General features: G+C 36.8%; 1 protein-coding gene across 1 annotated transcript in view; it reads right to left on the reverse strand.

Annotated features, from left to right (window-relative positions):
* Positions 1-513: 513 nt before the first annotated feature.
* Positions 514-21,510, reverse strand: part of LOC117315218 (probable flavin-containing monoamine oxidase A) — a 26,926-nt gene continuing 5,929 nt past the window's right edge. The window contains 9 exon segments of the mRNA XM_033869362.1: positions 514-3,838; positions 4,491-4,675; positions 5,441-5,617; positions 6,375-6,412; positions 6,415-6,474; positions 7,426-7,513; positions 7,987-8,076; positions 8,276-8,433; positions 10,930-11,044. Of these exon segments, the coding sequence (XP_033725253.1) occupies positions 3,559-3,838; positions 4,491-4,675; positions 5,441-5,617; positions 6,375-6,412; positions 6,415-6,474; positions 7,426-7,513; positions 7,987-8,076; positions 8,276-8,433; positions 10,930-11,044 (1,191 nt within the window). The 3' untranslated portion in view covers positions 514-3,558.

Consider the following 21,510-nt stretch of genomic DNA (forward strand, 5'->3'; position numbering starts at 1 on the left):
CAGGATACCGACCCTGAACTAGGGTGTATGGCAAGCCTCGAATGAAATGTTCCGAAAATTGGAAAAAATCAACCGACCCTGGGAACAGACATCTGAAGATTATAATAATGAGCATACATACCCTGGGAACAGACATCTGAAGCTCGAGCGCAAACTGCACAAATAATTCAAGAAAGTGCGAACTGCACAAATAATTCAAGAAAGTGCGAACTGCACAAATAATTCAAGAAAGCTTGCGAAATGCAATCAAATATAGGTTCATTGCGAAATGCAATTTAAATTCAAATTATATAAAATTAAAATTAAATTGATCAATGTCAATTTAACAGTCCAATTTTAATCATTCATCGACATAGCTACCAACTTGATCCATTGTAATTAGGGTAAATGTAGCGAAATCCACCATATGCACCAAATTGTAATGTCCAAATGAAAAAATCACACTTTCTCCATCTCCCAGGAAAGCTGTGACGAAATGTATTGTCCTGTAATGTAAAAACCCAGAGCAGCAAAAGGAACAAAACAATTCATTATGTAAAAAGAAATGGAAGGGACGGGTATTTCAGCTCGATCATATGTGGATGTCACAGACTTTACCACTTAGAAATTGTCGCCAAAATCCTGTCCCTCTAATCAAACGGAAGTAACCCGATGTGAAGGGAAGATATCTTGAAACTCTACATTTATTCCTTCAGTTATATTGAAAGGGAGGTAACTTGAATTTACTAAAAGTATTGATTGTCTTCAGATAACTTGATTGACAGGTCATGCTGTAAATCGGAATTATTTGATCTTTGATCTTAACCGGTTCGCTATCCATAATGACTAATTGAGGCGTCGCATACAGTTTCATTCAAATCCGTAATTAGTTAGTTTACATCATGTCTGTATTCATTGATAGAAAGATAGTTTCATACCAAACAATTAAGTTCGATGTCCATGTGAATGAATATTTTCACTTAAGTAAAACCTACTTTACTGAAACATATTTTGCAATTTACCACTGATAAAAAATCAGGGCGTGTTCATTTGCATTCATCAATTTAAAACGGTTTTAAGAAATAATACAGACATTTTCCAGAATCAAATTATTTATTGTATATATTATGCAATAAAGTTTGTGTAAGTCATATTGCAAAAAAAAGATGAGGCTCAATTATATGTTACATTGACTTCTCGAACATTATAGAAATAGGAAGCAATGGTGCAGCGTCAGAAAATTTCTCGAAGGCATAACAACCTTATAAATATTGGCAGTAATTGTGCAGCGTCAAACAAACAAACTCTTGAAGGCATACCAACATTATAAATATCGACAGCGCTGATTAATCATTTGTACAATAATCTGGTGAGAAACAAAAAAAATGAGTGTAAAGCAAATTTATAAAGATATACTTATCATTTCGATTACTGAATGATGAATATATAGATTGTAAATACCATATATCCTTTGTAAAAAAACAAAAGAGATACACCCATGAATTATACATAAAATCCATGTATGTATTGTCAGAATTTTAGGAATAAATACTTTGCATGAGCAATTAAATAGCTGTCTCTAGCAGAACAAATCTTACTTTTAAGTTCAAATTCCATATTCTATTACTTTTCATAAGTCACGTGAAACACTTTGACCAATGGGCGATTATCGAACATAGGGTTATAACACATCTGGTGGACACAAGATCATTTGAAAACGAAATTCTTCATTCAATAATTGCTATGCTGTTCAGCTGTCCATTCGGCCAATAAATGATTACTAAACAAATTATCAATTGTTCGTCAAAATTTACACATTAATGAATCTCATAAACATTTGCATCACTCCAATTACATCAGCATTAAAGTACTTCGCTCTCACAATTTGCATCATCCTGCGATGGGTTGTAAAACACACATAATATAAGCACATTTCAAAACAATTTTAAGTTAGACACACATGCGCCAATAATTAAACTGTGGTGTATAACTGTTTTGTCCATCCAGGACTCATCAGTGATGTAAATGGCTTACAAGTGGTCATACGGCGACGGAAAACTTAACAAACGCCACAAGAAATGTCAAAATCTAGATCGGAAGATGCAAACAGACCATGCTGTAATAAATTTCACAGTTTGCAATAGTGGATTTCAAAGGAAGGTAAAACACATGTGTATATTCTGAGCTGAGTCACTAATACAAATGTCCCTTAAAACGTGACAGATAGGTTATGATAAACCTCGGGGACTTAATGATCAGTGACAGTGTGTGCCACCTGTAATCCCAAAGGATCGTACAAAAGACAAACAATGTATTAGCATATAATTACTAAAATAAAGCTGAAAGAATACATGATTCCGATACTGGTACCGTATATGACTTAATTAGGACGCCTGACCAAATAAGGGAGCCCTATTTTTTTCCAGGAAAAAAACCCTTTTTACTGAGTGTCAAAATGGTGTTTAATAATCTATGTGAAAATGATTTGCTAATTTTTTTTTTGTGTTCAATTTTCTATAAGGTATAGTCTGTTTCATAAAACTTCAGAATAACCAACCTTAATAAGGGCCCTCACAGTCAATTACTCGCGCCTTGTGTCCTTATTAGGTTAAATACGGTTAATAACCGAAATGAAACTTCCTTCATAAACAAATATGGCGCCTGATTATAGAAAGACATGCATAGTCACGCCCAGCCGGACGATAATGTCTCATCTGTTCTTCGCTCGTAGTCAAAACATGATAATCTCATATTGTACGTAGGTCAGAAGCTCTGATAGTAGATGAATCATTACCAGTCATATTTCATTTGACTAATTGAAAATGAGTAATTAAAACAAGAGTTGACAGACTTATATTTAGACTTGCCGACTGTTTATGAATATACCATTTCCATTTTAGTCTCAGATTTATAATGAATCACAGTTATTTATTACACCATTCCATATTTAATAAGAAAATGCTGATAATTAAACAACCTCTGATACGGTGGTGCCTGACTTAACCGAACACTGATGTAAATGACATCATTTAATTCGGCCATAACCACCAGAACCGTGATGGGTTCCACTGTTATTGCCGATATTGACTTTACCGTCGACTGATTTTAACCATATTCTTTAATATCTGTTCGGCAACATGCCCCACTGTCATTGTCAACAGAGACTTTACCGACACACTGGCGTATCAGACACATTGACCCAGTCCCATACAATGTCGGTAAAGTCTTGGTTTTAATGTAATTATCTGTATTGTTACTTCAATGTTTCCAGGTAAATAATTTAATTACGTATATTCACATATATCTCAAACATTTCTTTCAGTCCTGTTTAATGAGTTAATCTCAGAACTGATACTGATTAGTTTCCATGGTAACATGTCCGCGTAAAATATTATCACAGTGAAATGCTGTACATGCTCCTATGACCAAGACGCCTCACTGGTCACATACTGACAGCAGGCTAAACAGTCCTTATCGCAAACTTCAAAAGCAAAAAGTTAAAAAAAAAGCACTAGATTATATGTAAATCATCTGTAAAAAAATAATTTTCCTGAATATTTTCAAAAACACACGGTTTTGCTAGTTTTCGGAAACGAACATCCGGAACAGCAGCGCCACCACGCCCACTAAAAGTGTTAAGGTCAAAGTTCGGGTTATATAGGATGGTTTCACTTTTCTTTTTAAATGCCTTGGAGGTTTGTGTGACGGACTGTAAGCGGTTCCAGACAGTTCAACTCCGGAGACAGCGCCAGGCCGGAGATGATACAAGATTTCCGTGGCTGCTCGGATACCAGCCTGGACTCCCCCCGACATATATCCGTCCCATACAGTAGCGCTCTCAGACCCGGCAAAATGTATCCTAAAATAGAAAAAATTATAGGATTCTGATGCTCAATCTCATAATGTAGTTTTCAATATATCATGTTAATCTGTATTTTTTATAATGAAGGTTTTGATATATTGAGTGCAACATTTTCTTGAGAGTATCAAATTTTACAATTATGTTGGCTATAAATCAACGTATGTTGATGTGCTTAAAGACAACATTAGTAAGTAGTTTCAGATGAGTCTTGAATCCACCCTCCTCCTTCCTCTTTTCATTGTAAAAGCTCATGCTAACGAGAATTTACCCTGTTTTATAATGACAGTATACGTTCGAAGACTACCGCGGGCAGGTATTTTCAATACTCCTTCCATATACAAATAAAGTGCCTTTGACCACTCCAAGTGAACCTGGATTGTGGCTGTCTTCAAGGGCGAAGACTTTGTGAAAGAAGGAGTAGTGTGAATGTGGAGAGTATAGGCACCCTACTAGCTCAGGCTGTCGGGACTAAAGGTAGAATACACGCCTAGAGAGCGAGAGCGAGCGCCAGCGCCTGCAGAGTATTACTCATTATTCATTTCTATACACTCTGGCGGTAAGGTGCTCCGATTACTGGGGTAGAGCCAAATCTCATTATGGTGGAATAAGCTTTCATATAAACTGGAAATATATACAAAACGATAGTTACCTCCCTTGCGGATCCCGGAGACCGGAAGAGAAGTATTTCATTGCTCCAGTACTGACGCCTGCTATAGCGCCCTCTATGTATCGTTCGTTACTCCAGTCCTTTTCCATGTAATCGAGGCAGTTTTCCGCTTCCGGTCCGAAAAAATCTGACAATGATTTTAGTACCGCTCTTTTTCTTACTTGTGCCTGCATTAATGGAATAAAAACGTAGATTCACTTATTGTGACGATTCTAAATATGATTATGAGTTTGAAACTCGGACAAATATCGTGTAACACTTTCTTCCCAATATTTTGTTTCTAGTTTTAGCGAATAAGTAATTGTTGCATAAATCTAGCATCGGAGCAAATATCTAAATTAAAGCGTTGAGAGTGGTGATGCGTTGCCATGTACAGTGCATACATATCTATTCAATGTATGACAGCACTCTCAACCAATCGCATCTCCACACCGATATTGGTACGAGGAGAAACCGGGGCAATGTATGATATCGTTAAAATCTTACGTATTTTACTCCAGTAAGCTTGAAGTATCGCATATATGTTAATCTCTATATAGCGCATGTACAGGACGTGGTTATAAATAGATAAACTAAAGCATGTGCGCAACCCCTTCAGCTTATGAACATGTGTACAAAGTGTACAACTTCGGGACAAAAATAAATGCACGAAAGTTTGAATCATGGTTGGATTAAATAATGTTTAACGTCCTAAGGCGTCTCCCTGTGATAACGAAAAACTGATGCAATACTGTGAAAGACACCTAGCAGGACACCCTACCTGGCCAGATTATATTCACAACGGGGCAACCAGTCCGAAGGCTTTGATATGTTCGTGTTTGTCCCCTACTAAGTATGACAAAGTAACTGTTTATACACTAGAGAGGCGGGTGTACTATGATGTCATTATATTGTTCGTGTCCGATTCCAAACAATTGTTTAATTTTACTCACATCCTGTTTACTCCATTGTATAGCCTGATCTCCAGCCACGAAAGTCACCAACGCCGGACTTAAGTCGGTTGATGCATCCATCACAGCAGAAAGTGGGCCTACGTCACATCCTGTTACGTCACTTGGCCCACCATACGTCACAGCCTCTCCTGACTGACCATGTGCCTTCCAGAAGGCCTGTGTGTACATCATTGAGCATTTCAAATTTATTTTTTTAAAGAAATAGTATAGAATAATATATATTTCGTTAAAATGATACTGATGTGAATCAAATCAATTGATGGGATCACGGAATACATTATCGTGTACACAGACTGTATATTTCAAAAAATGTCAAAGATGACCTTTGACCCCTTTACCGTGATCGTTGAAAACCCCCAAAAAGTGCATCATTTTAAGGATTTTCACAGATATTGCATGTGTCATTTCGATTCTATTTAAAGCAAGAGTGCCTTGACCTTAACTTTACTTAACTAATTTTCGACCTTCTCAAGTGAGTATAGAACAATTTTAGACAGTTTTAAAGGTTAGAATAAATTTAGTAAAATGACATCTCCGGTGTTAATTATACTATGTATTGAAGAATTACCATGTGCTTTTTCGGAAAGTAAGGCCATCTGTAAGAGTATGTATTTTGACGGTAAGTTTTAGGTTCAAGTTTTAGGAAAAATGACCTTGACCTTGATGGCCCCGTTTGCACATAGTGTAACACATGGTGAATTATCTGGAATGCTTGGATTTTGAATTCCGAAATTTTCTCATGAAACGAATGCGACGGACGGACGGACGGACGACGAAGATCCATTTGTGTTGAGTCATTTGTCGTGTGTTAAATGTAAAACATTACATGGTTAGGATATGTAAATAAAATCATCAGTCGCGAAATGCAGTGCTCACGAAAATGAAAGTGATTTACAGTATCAAGCGCTATTACCTCCTTATATGTTATGATCACTTTGATGAGATTCCAAAAGGCATCCATTTCTCGATCTCTCGTCGTTCCCTTGACAGCGGCGGCTCAAACAGTATTTTTCCTGCAATTAACAGATTATTTTATTGTTTCAATTATGGAAAGTGGCGAAAGAAATTCAACGACATCAAACACATTTATTATGTTTATACACGTGGATTATAACATGAAAATTGAGACTGATACGTGCATGTGGTCAAGGGGTCATCACTGCTCAACATCTCAGTGTCAACAAGATTGACAGCGTGTAACTACAGAACGTGCACCATCACCTAACTGTGTAGGAGATTGACTCGCGTGTAAATATAGGAGCTGTGTCATTAACTCAATGTCTATGTGATTGACTCACGTATCAATATTGGAGCTGTGTCATCAACGCAATGTATATGTGATTGACTCACGTATATATACAGGAGCTGTATCATTAACCCACTGTCTAGGAGATTGACTCACGTGTAAATAATGGGACTGTGTCATCAACTCAATGTCTAGGAGATTGACTCACGTGTAAATATAGGGGCTGTGTCATCAAATCACTGTCTAAGAGATTGGCCCATGTGTAACTATAGGGGATGTGTCATCAACTCAATGTCTAGCATATTGCCTCGCGTGTAAATATAGGAGCCGTGTTATCAACTCACTGTCTAAAAGATTGACTCACGTGTAAATAATAGGGCTGTGTCATTAACTCAATGTCTAGGAGATTGACTCACGTGTAAATAATGGAGCTGTGTCATTAACTCAATGTCTAGGAGATTGACTCACGTGTAAATATTTGGGCTGTGTCATTAACTTAATGTCTATGTGATTGACTCACGTGCAAATATAGGAGCTGTGTCATCAACTCAATGTCTATGTGATTGACTCGCGTGTAAATATAGGGGATGTGTCATCAAATCACTGTTTAAGAGATTAGCCCATGTGTAACTACAGCAGAGTTGGCATTAACTCATTCTTTACGAGATTGACTAATGTGTAACTAGGGGTTGTGACAAACACTGTTTTGACAACTCACTTGTAACCATTGGAGGCGCGGCAATCACTGCTCGCTTACAACTCACTGTCAATCCGTTCTTGCACTTCAGTTGAATACCTTGCTCATGCTGCAAAAATTGTCATCATTAAGCCAATAATGTGTAAAAAAAGTAAAGCAATATACTGATCAACAACAAAGAACATTACTATCTTTTTAGATGTCTCCTACCAATCATCTGGCCAAACCTCTTCATCTAGAAATCAGTGGAGGCCATGAAAAACTGCGAGATATCCCGAATATTCTTGGTAACAGAGTATATATTGTAAAGAATTGTTACCGTCGGAACTAAGTCAACACTTTTACAGTTACTTAGAATCTTCGAGTTATCAGATTTCGGAATAACAAAATTTGTATTTCAAGTAGTTTCAAAAGAAAACACTGAATTGTATCATTAATTTTGGAGAAAAAAAATGTTAAAATGTTGTTAGGGTTGATACTAAGGTGTATATGACCTGGTTTTGTTATATGACTGCGTTTTTTAATCGCGCGGAGAAATACAGAAGTGGAATCACTGACATAAATGGCCATACTGTTATTTACCTGTACCACTTCCTGGACAGCATGCTCTAACAGTACATTTTCTGATCCGACTTTCTCGGCCAAAATCTTTGAGATTTGCTGCGTTCCTCCCTGAAAGTGTATATCTACAATGTATCTAGTACAAAGACAACACTTGAAAACGGGTTACGACATTTTCAATTTAAAACCTGATTTTTAATGACATTTACAGGCACAATAGTGATATTATCGCAAGCCCTGTTTAATGAGATATGTTTGTTGGATTTGTTGTTAAGACAAAACTAAATATAAATCCGTTGTATTTAATTACCTTGACCTTTAAACCCTGGGCTTGATTTTCGTCCATCCCGAGTAAAGCCATGAATCCGCCTGCACCTGCAATTGCATTGAGGAAGAAGAGAGTGGAATTCTGAGACAGCTCCATGCCGTTTCCTGTACGAGCGGCAATCTCCAATGTCTTATAAGCACCTGAAGACAACAATATACAGTTGTTTTTCATAGAGGGCGTGTCGTTAGGTCGATAGCCCGGTTAACAGATTATAAATGTATGTAAGACAATAAAACGACGACGGACAAGAGAAAAGGCAAGGAATGACAACGAAAAGAGCAAAGGAAAGACACGGTAGAGACCAAAGGAAAGACACGGTAGAGACCAAAGGAAAGGCACAGGAGAGAGCAAAGAAAGGACGAGAGGAACATAAAAGGAAGTTCAAAGGAACAGAGCAAAGGACGGACAAGAGAAACGGCAAAGGAAAGACACGGGAGAGAGCAAAGGAACGATACGGGAGAGAGCAAAGGAAAGATACGGGAGAGAGCAAAGGAAATACACGGGGGAGAGCAAAGGAAAGATACGGGAGAGAGCAAAGGAAAGACACGAGAAAGAGCAAAGGAAAGACACGGGAGAGAGCAAAGGAAAGATACGGGAGAGAGCAAAGGAAAGACACGGGAAAGAGCAAAGGAAAGACACGGGAGAGAGCAAAGGAAAGACACGGAGAGAGCAAAGGAAAGACACGGAATAAAGCAAAGGAAAGACACGGGAGAGAGCAAAGGAAAGACAAGAAAGAGAGCAAAGGAAAGACACGGAATAGAGCAAAGGAAAGACACGGAATAGAGCAAAGGAAAGACACGGGAGAGAGCAAAGGAAATACACGGGAGAGAGCAAAGGAAAGACACGAGAGAGAGCAAAGGAAAGTCACGGGAGAGAGCAAAGGAAAGACACGGGAGAGAGCAAAGGAAAGATACGGGAGAGAGCAAAGGAAAGACACGGAGAGAGCAAAGGAAAGACACAGGAGAGAGCAAAGGAAAGATACGGGAGAGAGCAAAGGAATGACACGGAGAGAGCACAGGAAAGACACGGGAGAGAGCAAAGGAAAGACACGGGAGAGAGCAAAGGATGGACACGGGAGAGAGCAAAGGAAAGACAAGGAATAGAGCAAAGGAAAGACACGGGAGAGAGCAAAGGAAAGACACGGGAGAGAGCAAAGGATGGACACGGAGAGAGCAAAGGAAAGACACGGAATAGAGCAAAGGAAAGACACGGGAGAGAGCAAAGGAAAGACACGGAATAGAGCAAAGGAAAGACACGGGAGAGAGCAAAGGAAAGACACGGAATAGAGCAAAGGAAAGACACGGGAGAGAGCAAAGGAAAGACACGGAGAGAGCAAAGGAAAGACACGGAGAGAGCAAAGGAAAGACACGGGAGAGAGCAAAGGAAAGACACGCGAGAGAGCAAAGGAAAGACACGGGAGATAGCAAAGGAAAGACACGGAATAGAGCAAAGGAAAGACACGGGAGACAGCAAAGGAAAGACACGAGAGAGAGCAAAGGAAAGATACGGGAGAGAGCAAAGGAAAGACACGGGAGAGAGCAAAGGAAAGACACGGGAGAGAGCAAAGGAAAGACACGGAGAGAGCAAAGGAAAGACACGGAATAGAGCAAAGGAAAGACACGGGAGAGAGCAAAGGAAAGACACGGAATAGAGCAAAGGAAAGACACGGAGAGAGCAAAGGAAAGACACGGAGAGAGCAAAGGAAAGACAAGGGAGAGAGCAAAGGAAAGACACGGGAGAGAGCAAAGGAAAGATACGGGAGAGAGCAAAGGAAAGACACGGGAGAGAGCAAAGGAAAGACACGGGAGAGAGCAAAGGAAAGACACGGAGAGAGCAAAGGATGGACACGGGAGAGAGCAAAGGAAAGACACGGGAGAGAGCAAAGGAAAGACACGGAAGAGAGCAAAGGAAAGATACGGGAGAGAGCAAAGGAAAGACACAGGAGAGAGCAAAGGAAAGATACGGAATAGAGCAAAGGAAAGATAGGGAATAGAGCAAAGGAAAGACACGAGAGAGCAAAGGAAAGACACGGAGAGAGCAAAGGATGGACAACAGAAACGGCAAAGGATGATCAAGAAAAATAAAGGAAGGACAAGGTAAAAAAAAAAGCATTGGAAGGGCAAAAGAAACAGCGAAGGAAGGACGGAGAAAGGTTAGAGAAATAACAAAAAAGCATGGAAGGGCAAGAGAAACAGCGAAGGAAGGACGGAGAAAGGTAAAGGAAATAACAAAAAGGAAGGAAGGACAATGGACAGAGCAAAGGAGGATCAAAGAGGAAAAGATGACAAAATCTCTTGTCAACACTTCAAAGATATTTTTATCTCCTTAATATGAAATGTAGTTTCAATGTAGTTGATATTGATTTACTGTCACCTGATTGATTTGATAAAGTACTAGCATAACGACTTATATAAAATCATTGAATGAGTGTAGATTTCGTAATATGTGCCAATAAAGTATTGTAGAAATATACGATTATGTTTAATATATTTAGATATTTACGGAACATATTTTTTTTCAATTCTAAACTCTTACTTATTATGCTAAGGACTTATAGAAAGCTTTGGAAGTTAGCCCGAATTTGAATGATAAAAAGTTTACAAATCTTGACTAAATAAATAATGATTTTTACTGACCCTCTGTCCATAATGATTCCTTCATGAAGGTTTCTAGAGTTTTACTATCCCACTCCTCGCCTCTGCTGCAATTATACGGGTCTGTGCTGTCGATCTCCTTATACAGTCTATCCATCTGTGTCATAAAAACTTGGAAATTTACCTTAAAATATCCTTAAATCCATGGCATATATGGCAATAGTCTATTAATTTATCATACTTTGAGCTTTATTCTTATCATCTGAGATGTCTTTAGTAACCATGTATAGAGACACGGTTGTCTGACCGTCGGATGCAGAGCTATGCGATCTAATAGTCACTAGTTCGAGTCCCGGCACGGGCGCTGCGTTGTATCCTTGAATAAGATACTTCACTCCGTTGTGTCCAAGTCGATTCAGATGTAAATGAATACGTGGTAGGGAAGTGTAAGTGATGTGATTTGTAAACTGTTGGCGCCAAAATGTCAGCTCCTACTGTATCCTCCAAAAGAAGTCGAGATAGACATTGGATGATTGCTCTAGTCACTGATTATGATTTGTGAACCGCTTTGAGACGCCTATGTGACTGTGATATAGTGACTGTGATATAGTGATATAGTGACTATGTGACTGTGATATAGTGATATAGTGACTGTGATATAGTGATATAGTGAATGTGATATAGTCATATAGTGACTATGTGACTGTGATATAGTGACTATGTGACTGTGATATAGTGACTATGTGACAGTGATATAGTGATATAGTGACTATGTGACTGTGATATAGTGACTATGTGACTGTGATATAGTGACTATGTGACTGTTATATAGTGATATAGTGATATAGTGACTATGTGACTGTGATATAGTGACTATGTGACCGTGATATAGTGACTGTGTGACTGTGATATAGTGACTATGTGACTGTGATATAGTGACTATGTGACTGTTATATAATGACTATGTGACTGTGATATAGCGATACAGTGACTATGTGACTGTGATATAGTGACTATGTGACTGTGATATAGTGATATAGTGACTATGTGACTGTGCTATAGTGACTATGTGACTGTGATATAGTGATATAGTGACTGTGTGACTGTGATATAGTGATATAGTGACTGTGTGACTGTGATATAGTGATATAGTGATATAGTGACTATGTGACTGTGATATAGTGACTATGTGACTGTGATATAGCGATACAGTGACTATGTGACTGTGATATAGTGACTATGTGACTATGATTTAGTGATATAGTGACTATGTGACTGTGATATAGTGACTATGTGACTGTGATATAGCGATACAGTGACTATGTGACTGTGATATAGTGACTATGCGACTGTGATATAGTGATATAGTGACTAGGTGACTGTGATAAAGTGACTTTGTGACTGTGATATAGTGATATAGTGACTTTGTGACTGTGGTATAGTGATATAGTGACTATGTGACTGTAATATAGTGACTATGTGACTGTGATATAGTGATATAGTGACTATGTGACTGTGATATAGTGACTAGGTGACTGTGATATAGTGACTTTGTGACTGTGATATAGTGATATAGTGACTTTGTGACTGTGGTATAGTGATATAGTGACTATGTGACTGTAATATAGTGACTATGTGACTATGTGACTGTGATATAGTGACTATGTGACCGTGATATAGTGACTGTGTGACTGTGATATAGTGATATAGTGACTATGTGACTGTGATATAGTGACTATGTGACTGTGATATAGTGACTATGTGACTGTGATATAGTGACTATGTGACTGTGATATAGTGATATAGTGACTATGTGACTGTAATATAGAGACTATGTGACTGTGATATAGTGACTATGTGACTGTGATATAGTGACTATGTGACTGTGATATAGTGACTATGTGACTGTGATATATTGACTATGTGACTGTGATATAGTGACTATGTGACTGTGATATAGTGATATAGTGACTGTGACTGTAATATAGTGACTATGTGACTGTGATATAGTGACTATGTGACTGTGTGACTGGAATATAGTGACTATGTGACTGTGATATAGTGATATAGTGACTGTGACTGTAATATAGTGACTATGTGACTCTGATATAGTGATTATGTGACTGTGATATAGTGACTATGTGACCGTGATATAGTGACTATGTGACTGTGATATTGTGATATAGTGACTATGTGACTGTGATATAGTGACTATGTGACTGTGATATAGCGATACAGTGACTATGTGACCGTGATATAGTGACTATGTGACTGTGATATTGTGATATAGTGACTATGTGACTGTGATATAGTGACTATGTGACTGTTATATAGTGATATAGTGACTATGTGACTGATATAGTGATATAGTGACTATGTGACTTGGATATAGTGACTATGTGACTGTGATATAGTGACTATGTGACTGTGATATAGTGACTATGTGACTGTGATATAGTGACTATGTGACTGTGATATAGTGACTATGTGACTGTGATATAGTGACTATGTGACTGTGATATAGTGATATAGTCACTATGTGACTGTGATATAGTGATATAGTGACTATGTGACTGTGATATAGTGATATAGTCACTATGTGACTGTGACATAGTGATTATGTGACTGTGATATAGTGACTATGTGACTGTGATATAGTGATATAGTGACTATGTGACTGTGATATAGTGATATAGTGACTATGTGACTGTGATATAGTGACTATGTGACTGTGATATAGTGACTATGTGACTGTGATATAGTGATATAGTGACTATGTGACTGTGATATAGTGACTATGTGACTGTGATATAGTGATATAGTGACTATGTGACTGTGATATAGTGATATAGTCACTATGTGACTATGATATAGTGATATAGTGACTATGTGACTATGTGACTGATATAGTGATATAGTGACTATGTGACTGTGATATAGTGATAGAGTGACTATGTGTCTGTGATATAGTGACTATGTGACTGTGATATAGTGATAGAGTGACTATGTGACTGTGATATAGTGACTATGTGACTGTGATATAGTGACTATGTGACTGTGATATAGTGATATAGTGACTATGTGACTGTAATATAGTGACTATGTGACTGTGATATAGTGACTATGTGACTGTGATATAGTGACTATGTGACTGTGATATAGTGACTATGTGACTGTGATATAATGACTATGTGACTGTGATATAGTGACTATGTGACTGTGATATAGTGACTATGTGACTGTGATATAGTGACTATGTGACTGTGATATAGTGACTATGTGACTGTGATATAGTGACTATGTGACTGTGATATAGTGACTATGTGACTGTGTGACTGTAATATAGTGACTATGTGACTGTGATATAGTGATTATGTGACTGTGATATAGTGACTATGTGACCGTGATATAGTGACTATGTGACTGTGATATTGTGATATAGTGACTATGTGACTGTGATATAGTGACTATGTGACTGTGATATAGCGATACAGTGACTATGTGACCGTGATATAGTGACTATGTGACTGTGATATTGTGATATAGTGACTATGTGACTGTGATATAGTGACTATGTGACTGTTATATAGTGATATAGTGACTATGTGACTGTGATATAGTGACTATGTGACTGTGGTATAGTGACTATGTGACTGTGATATAGTGACTACGTGGGTGTTATAGTGATATAGTCACTATGTGACTATGATATAGTGATATAGTGACTATGTGACTGTGATATAGTGATATAGTGACTATGTGACTGTGATATAGTGATATAGTGACTGTGATATAGTAACTATGTGACTGTGATATAGTGATATAGTGACTGTGATATAGTGATATAGTGATATAGTAACTATGTGCCTGTGATATAGTGACTATGTGACTGTGATGGTGATATAGTGACTATGTGACTGTGATATAGTGATATAGTAACTATGTGACTGTGATATAGTAATATAGTGACTATGTGACTGTGATATAGTGACTATGTGACTGTGATATAGTGACTATGTGACTGTGATATAGTGATATAGTGACTATGTGACTGTGATATAGTGACTATGTGACTGTGATATAGTGACTATGTGACTGTGATATAGTGATATAGTGACTATGTGACTGTGATATAGTGATAGAGTGACTATGTGACTGTGATATAGTGACTATGTGACTGTGATATAGTGATTATGTGACTGTGATTTAGTGACTATGTGACTGTGATATAGTGACTATGTGACTGTGATATAGTGACTATGTGACTGTGATATAGTGATTATGTGACTGTGATATAGTGACTATGTGACTGTGATATAGTGATTATGTGACTGTGATATAGTGATATAGTGACTATGTGACTGTGATATAGTGATATAGTAACTATGTGACTGTGATATAGTGATATAGTGACTATGTGACTGTTATATAGTGATATAGTGATAGAGTGACTATGTGACTGTGATATAGTGACTATGTGACTGTGATATAGTGACTATGTGATTGTGATAGTGATATAGTGACTGTGATATAGTGATATAGTGATATAGTGACTATGTGACTGTGATAGTGATATAGTGACTATGTGACTGTGATATAGTGACTATGTGACTGTGATATAGCGATACAGTGACTATGTGACTGTGATATAATGATATAGTGACTATGTGACTGTGATATAGTAATATAGTGACTATGTGACTGTGCTATAGTGATAGAGTGACTATGTGACTGTGATATAGTGACTATGTGACTGTGGTATAGTGATAGAGTGACTATGTGACTGTGATATAGTGATATAGTGACTATGTGACTGTGATATAGTGACTATGTGACTGTGATATAGTGACTATGTGACTGTGATATAGTGACTATGTGACTGTGATATAGTGACTATGTGACTGTGATATAGTGACTATGTGACTATGTGACTGTGATATAGTGATATAGTGACTATGTAACTGTGATATAGTGACTATGTGACTGTGATATAGTGACTATGTGACTATGTGACTGTGATATAGTGATATAGTGACTATGTAACTGTGATATAGTGACTATGTGACTGTTATATAGTGACTATGTGACTGTGATATAGTGACTATGTGACTGATATAGTGATATAGTGACTATGTTACTGTGATATAGTGACTATGTGACTGTGATATAGTGATATAGTGACTATGTGACTGTGATATAGTGACTATGTGAGTGTGATATAGTGACTATGTGAGTGTGATATAGTGACTATGTGACTATGTGACTGTGATATAGTGATATAGTGACTATGTAACTGTGATATAGTGTTATATAACACAATTTTGATGGTCAATCCGTGTTATAAAATAGCCCTACTAAATAGGAATATTACGTGATACTCATTCGATCAATTTCGAGTTACTTGAGTCTTAAACTTTCTTTTAGAATTGGGCTATAATTCTCACATGACTACAGAACAGTGGAATATCATGCATTAAAAAGGCAGCCAAATACTTTTATATCCGTTTTGAATTCAAGTTTTCTCTTCTTCTTATATATAAATATATTTGTGTTATCGCATTCCAAAGTCAAGATTCGCACTGCCTATGTGGCCTATTTTTGTGACGTCATGAGTACATTCGACCGTTCCGGTAACATAGTTTGTTGAATTAAACACAAAACAATTTAATGTCAGTATTTTAAATCAATACATTCGACCAAGATAATATTCACGCATATTAAAGCAAAACTATAAAAATTGTTGCATGAAACATGAACTATAAAAGCCGTTTCTTTTAATCCGGTAGTTTCGTATAATTTACACTCACTCTGGTGATGTCAAAGAAAACGACGTCATTCAGTGATGACGTCACAAACACTTTTCTTCAAATCACTATACCAATTGGAATTGTAGTATATTTAAGATCTGATAACTTCCTGCTTTGTTTTGTTAGATTGTAAAATGACAGTACAGAGCAAATGAAAACATATATAATTTCAGGTAAAGTCTATGTCAGAGCGCAGTACTTGGGTCAAATGTATATCGGTTATTAACAAATCGTTGCACTATTTGTCTTTATATAGCATATGATACCTATATAATATACCACGTCTCTTATAACTCCTATATATAGATAGACTGGATTGCCTGCCTTACTATCCTTTCTCCCTATTAGCTGCGCTTATGAATACGTATTTTCGAAGCGAAGCTTAGCGGAGAGAAGAAAAACTACGGCGGGTAACCCAGTCTAATATATAGATGATTGTGAATATGACGTGATGACGATAATGTATTAGAAGTACACTTATAAACTGATTAATAGACATGAAATACCAAGCCTCAGGGATATGGGTACAATGTATAAGGTCCTTATATGAGGTAAAGAAGGACGGGGGTAGCTTCATTACATCTCAATAAACATGTAATCTTTATGATATGGTCAATTAGCATTAGGACAAATACGTAAAATTTGTATTGTAAAATATGAAGAAATAAAGAAGTGTTTAAGTATTTAGATACAACAATTTTCTTATTTATCCTGTCCTGTTTATTAATAACTGCCATTGAAAGCGATCTTCTTTTTCCTTTTTTCTTTCTGGCATTGCCATGTTTGTCCACAGCCCAGAGTAATCAAAGTCATACAATTCATGTAAATGTGTCTTGGTGTTATTTTCTGGACTTAAACTGTTTTTGATTCTAATAAACAGGGTGTTGCTGGGTGACGTCGGCAGTATGATTCAGTGAGGTACACTGTAGCACTATAAATCCGGCCTATCACAAGGAGACTTATAACAAACATACCGCAGCCTCCCAAAACACACGTACGCAGTTCGCCACACGCATGCATGTGCATTCACGGGAGGCCGTCCTTAAATGACCTTAGCTGTTAATAGGACGTTAAAAAAATAAACCAAACGAAACAAAACTCCCGATCGGACTTGAAAAAGAATGGGGTCACCTGCCCGAGCACGTGGATACTCCGGGGTTTCCTCCCACAGTAAGACCATCCAGGCCAACAAGCGAGATAAATATCAATTGATATAACGTGTTCCGCAATTGTTGTAAAATAAATAAAGTTAACATTAACATTATTACAATGGTGTTAGATCCATGTTGATAGAATGACAGAAATCGGAGTAAAAAGATATGTTTCTTACCTTCATGACGAAGAGTTGAAGATCAATAAGAGACAGCCATGAAAGAGGCGGGATATCAGACTTGAAGCTTTTGACCTTTGCACTCTCAACTTGCATAAACTTTAACCCCTTGGTGTATTGTGGGTAGGTTTCCAATCCGATTTCCTTAATCAAATCCATGATGTGTTTCTGTGAGCTATGAATTTTAATTAAACATACAAAGATAAATTATTTATTTTCATACAGGGGTATATACTTTATTAGAATAATTTATTCAGTAATGAACAATCACCATACTCGAGGATAACGACGTTCAGGGCATTTGGAAAAAAATAAAGTAACATCTATTGTTGAAAAATAATAATGATAAAATAGATAATAAACAAGAAATATCTTTAAAAAAGATAAACGGCATTGTTTTAATGCTGGTGGCTATAATGTAAACCTGCTTGGTGAAATAAATTAACAACTAATGCGTTTCAGCACGGATAACAAAATTATATCAGTTTGAATCATTTTTGTCGATAATAATACTGCATTTGAATCAGGAATATAACTTTATTAATGTGTCATTTGGAAAGATACATCCATGTATTCAGATTTAATTGCATTCAATCTTAACTTTGTTTCGTTTTTAACTGCATATCTGCATTTTACATTTACCGCTACATTGACCAATCACATACTTCATCATGACCAGTAACGCCACCTGTCGCGTCATATCCGGGACCAAAAGAATTTTAGACGGCTATGCCGAAAAATGGTGTTATTGTTGATGTGTATGAAACAGATATCATGCATGAGAAATTATTATATAGATTTGCTTGGATAAGTACAGACATACCTGGACACCCACTGTCCGCCCAGGTCCCAGTAGTCTGTGCCGTCTTTACCCTGGAGAGGCAGGGTCAGTGTTCGTCCGCCTACCCGATCTGGGGAGATTGGATTATTTATTTGTTTACGTTGTACAACTTATCGCAACCACAAAAATGTTTATTCACGACTACAATGACGCACACTAACCTTTCATTCACAATTTACTCTCTCACTAAAATTTTATTTAACCGTGACATAATTACTATGGGTGATCTATGGTACGAAAGAATAACTTATGATTTCCGTATGATTTCAACTTGACGTAAATATTAACCATTTTAAGGTTAATTGATTAATTGATAGATTAATTAATTGATTGATTGATTGATTGATTGATTGATTGATTGATTGATACTTTCATTCATTCATTCTTTCATTCATTCATAATAATTCAAAAAATGAATTAATTATTTTGTAATTACCTTGAGGTTATTCCTATTTTTAACATAAAACGACTGGACTTTATCGAGAACATTGATTTATCCGAGACATTATGACGATATATTGTGTATGAGTACAGCTGTAGGTTCATTAGAAATGTCGTTAGGTATATGATATTATATAATCAATTTCAACGTTAAAATGTCTTTCTTTTAACATACTAGCAAAGCTACATAATTCACTATAGTATATATACATTTGCAGTTTAATTATCACAATGGACACATTCACAATGAAGAGACAATAATGATATCTAATAATAGTCCTCAATCTCTAAGTAAAAATGTTATTTCCGTGTAGGTATGTCTCATGAACAATCATTTCCGAAAAATGTGCAGCAATCTAGCTGGCATATAATCATCCTCTGTGCATGAGTTTCCGGTTCCCCCTATGGGCCTCTATATTATGATGTTTGCATAAACCCGACGCGAAGGTATGCGTCAGAATTATAAATAAGGTAATGTCAAGATAGCTGATAGAAAATTCAGTTCAGAAATTGTTCTATTCTGCAACGAATAAATAAACATCAACATATATAATCACGAAATATTATTCCACCCCGATAATGATGAATCTGGGACGTACAACGATATTAAATATAGCTGTACTTTCACTTTGTCTTACCGTTAGCCTCCAGAACACATACTTCCAATAATGGGTCCTTTTTGTAGAGGTGATATGCCGCAGATAAACCAGATATGCCTCCGCCAACAATGGCCACATCTACATGTTTCTCCATCCGCAAAATCGATGAATAAATGAGGTACAAAATATTACTGTTGGAATACCGGCCGTGGCGTGTTACAGCTATGTACCAAGAACCGGTTTGTTTTTACTTCCGGTAAAAGCCAGGGGCACAAAAAGGGACCCAGTATACAAATACAGCAAATATCTCCAAAATGTTATGCATGTATACAAATATTAAATATATGACAAAGACCAATTATTTGACATCAAAACTAAGCCATCACGGGGATATAGAATATAGTTTTATTGGCGGAAAAATATCCATTTAATATACAAAGGGAGGTAACTCGTATATCATTTCATAGCAAAGAGCATACAAAAGCTTGATAACATAAGCCTGTTTAGGGTATTTACAACCAACTATTTCACAAATAGAAGTGATGAGGCAAACTATTGACAAATCTTATCATATCACATCAGTTAATTATTTAACAAAATAATCTGACAGTTTTGTAGAATCAGTCATTTAGTAAATTAAAAAAAAAATTAAAAAAACAAAAACAAAACAAAAAAACAGTAAAAATAAGCTTACAAATATTAAGCTGACATCCATATACCTTTTATTTATTAATTAATTTATTTATTCACTTATTTATTTCGTACCATTGACAGTTCGACTTACCAAAAATGCTAACAAAAAGAATTAAAACAACATTATTGTGTCCCGACACTTTAACGCTATCCTTCCACCTCTGGGTTGCGAGTTCGAAACCTACGTGGGGCAGTTGCCAGGTACTGACCGTAGGCCGGTGGTTTTGTCCGGGTACTCCGGCTTTCCTCCACCTCCAAAACCTGGCACGTCCTTAAATGACCCTGGCTGCTAATAGGACGTTAAAAAAAGTATGGAATTAGCAGTTGAATATAAATAAACAAAATAAAATGAAATAAATAAATAACATGTTAGAATTAAGTCGCTCCCGAGTTGTGCATTCTACTATATGGTGATCAGGTATTTTAATGCGCTAATTCCAGGCCGACATAAGGACGTTTGAGATTTAGATATACTCATCCGGGTCTAACGTTGTTGGTTTGGAGGGAAGCTCTTAATTCCTGCCTGTAAATGGCTTTTATCAAAACAAACAAGAACCGCAATGCATTCGTTTTTTTGTTTTTGGTTTGAAGAGTGTTTCGATCCTGGGGGCGTTTTATTTTAAGCTTTCTTCATTTTGAATAGATACACTTTTCAACATTACACAACCGGAAACAGGGGGTTGAAAATAATAGACAAATATGATGTGATAGCTAATCCGGAATGCACTAGACCTATATTTATTTATTTTATTTTATTTTACAATATATAGCACACAGTGGTACATTTTCTGGAATTATCAATCATTTGGTTATAATATTAAATCCAAATTCCTATATCGCTAACAAAATTTTGTAACAGGAGAGAAGAAAATGTAGCGGCCAGACAGGGGTTCGAACCCGGAACCCGGGACC

The sequence above is a fragment of the Pecten maximus genome, chromosome 17 (assembly GCF_902652985.1).
Source record: "Pecten maximus chromosome 17, xPecMax1.1, whole genome shotgun sequence".
NCBI classification, from domain to species: Eukaryota; Metazoa; Mollusca; class Bivalvia; order Pectinida; family Pectinidae; genus Pecten; species Pecten maximus.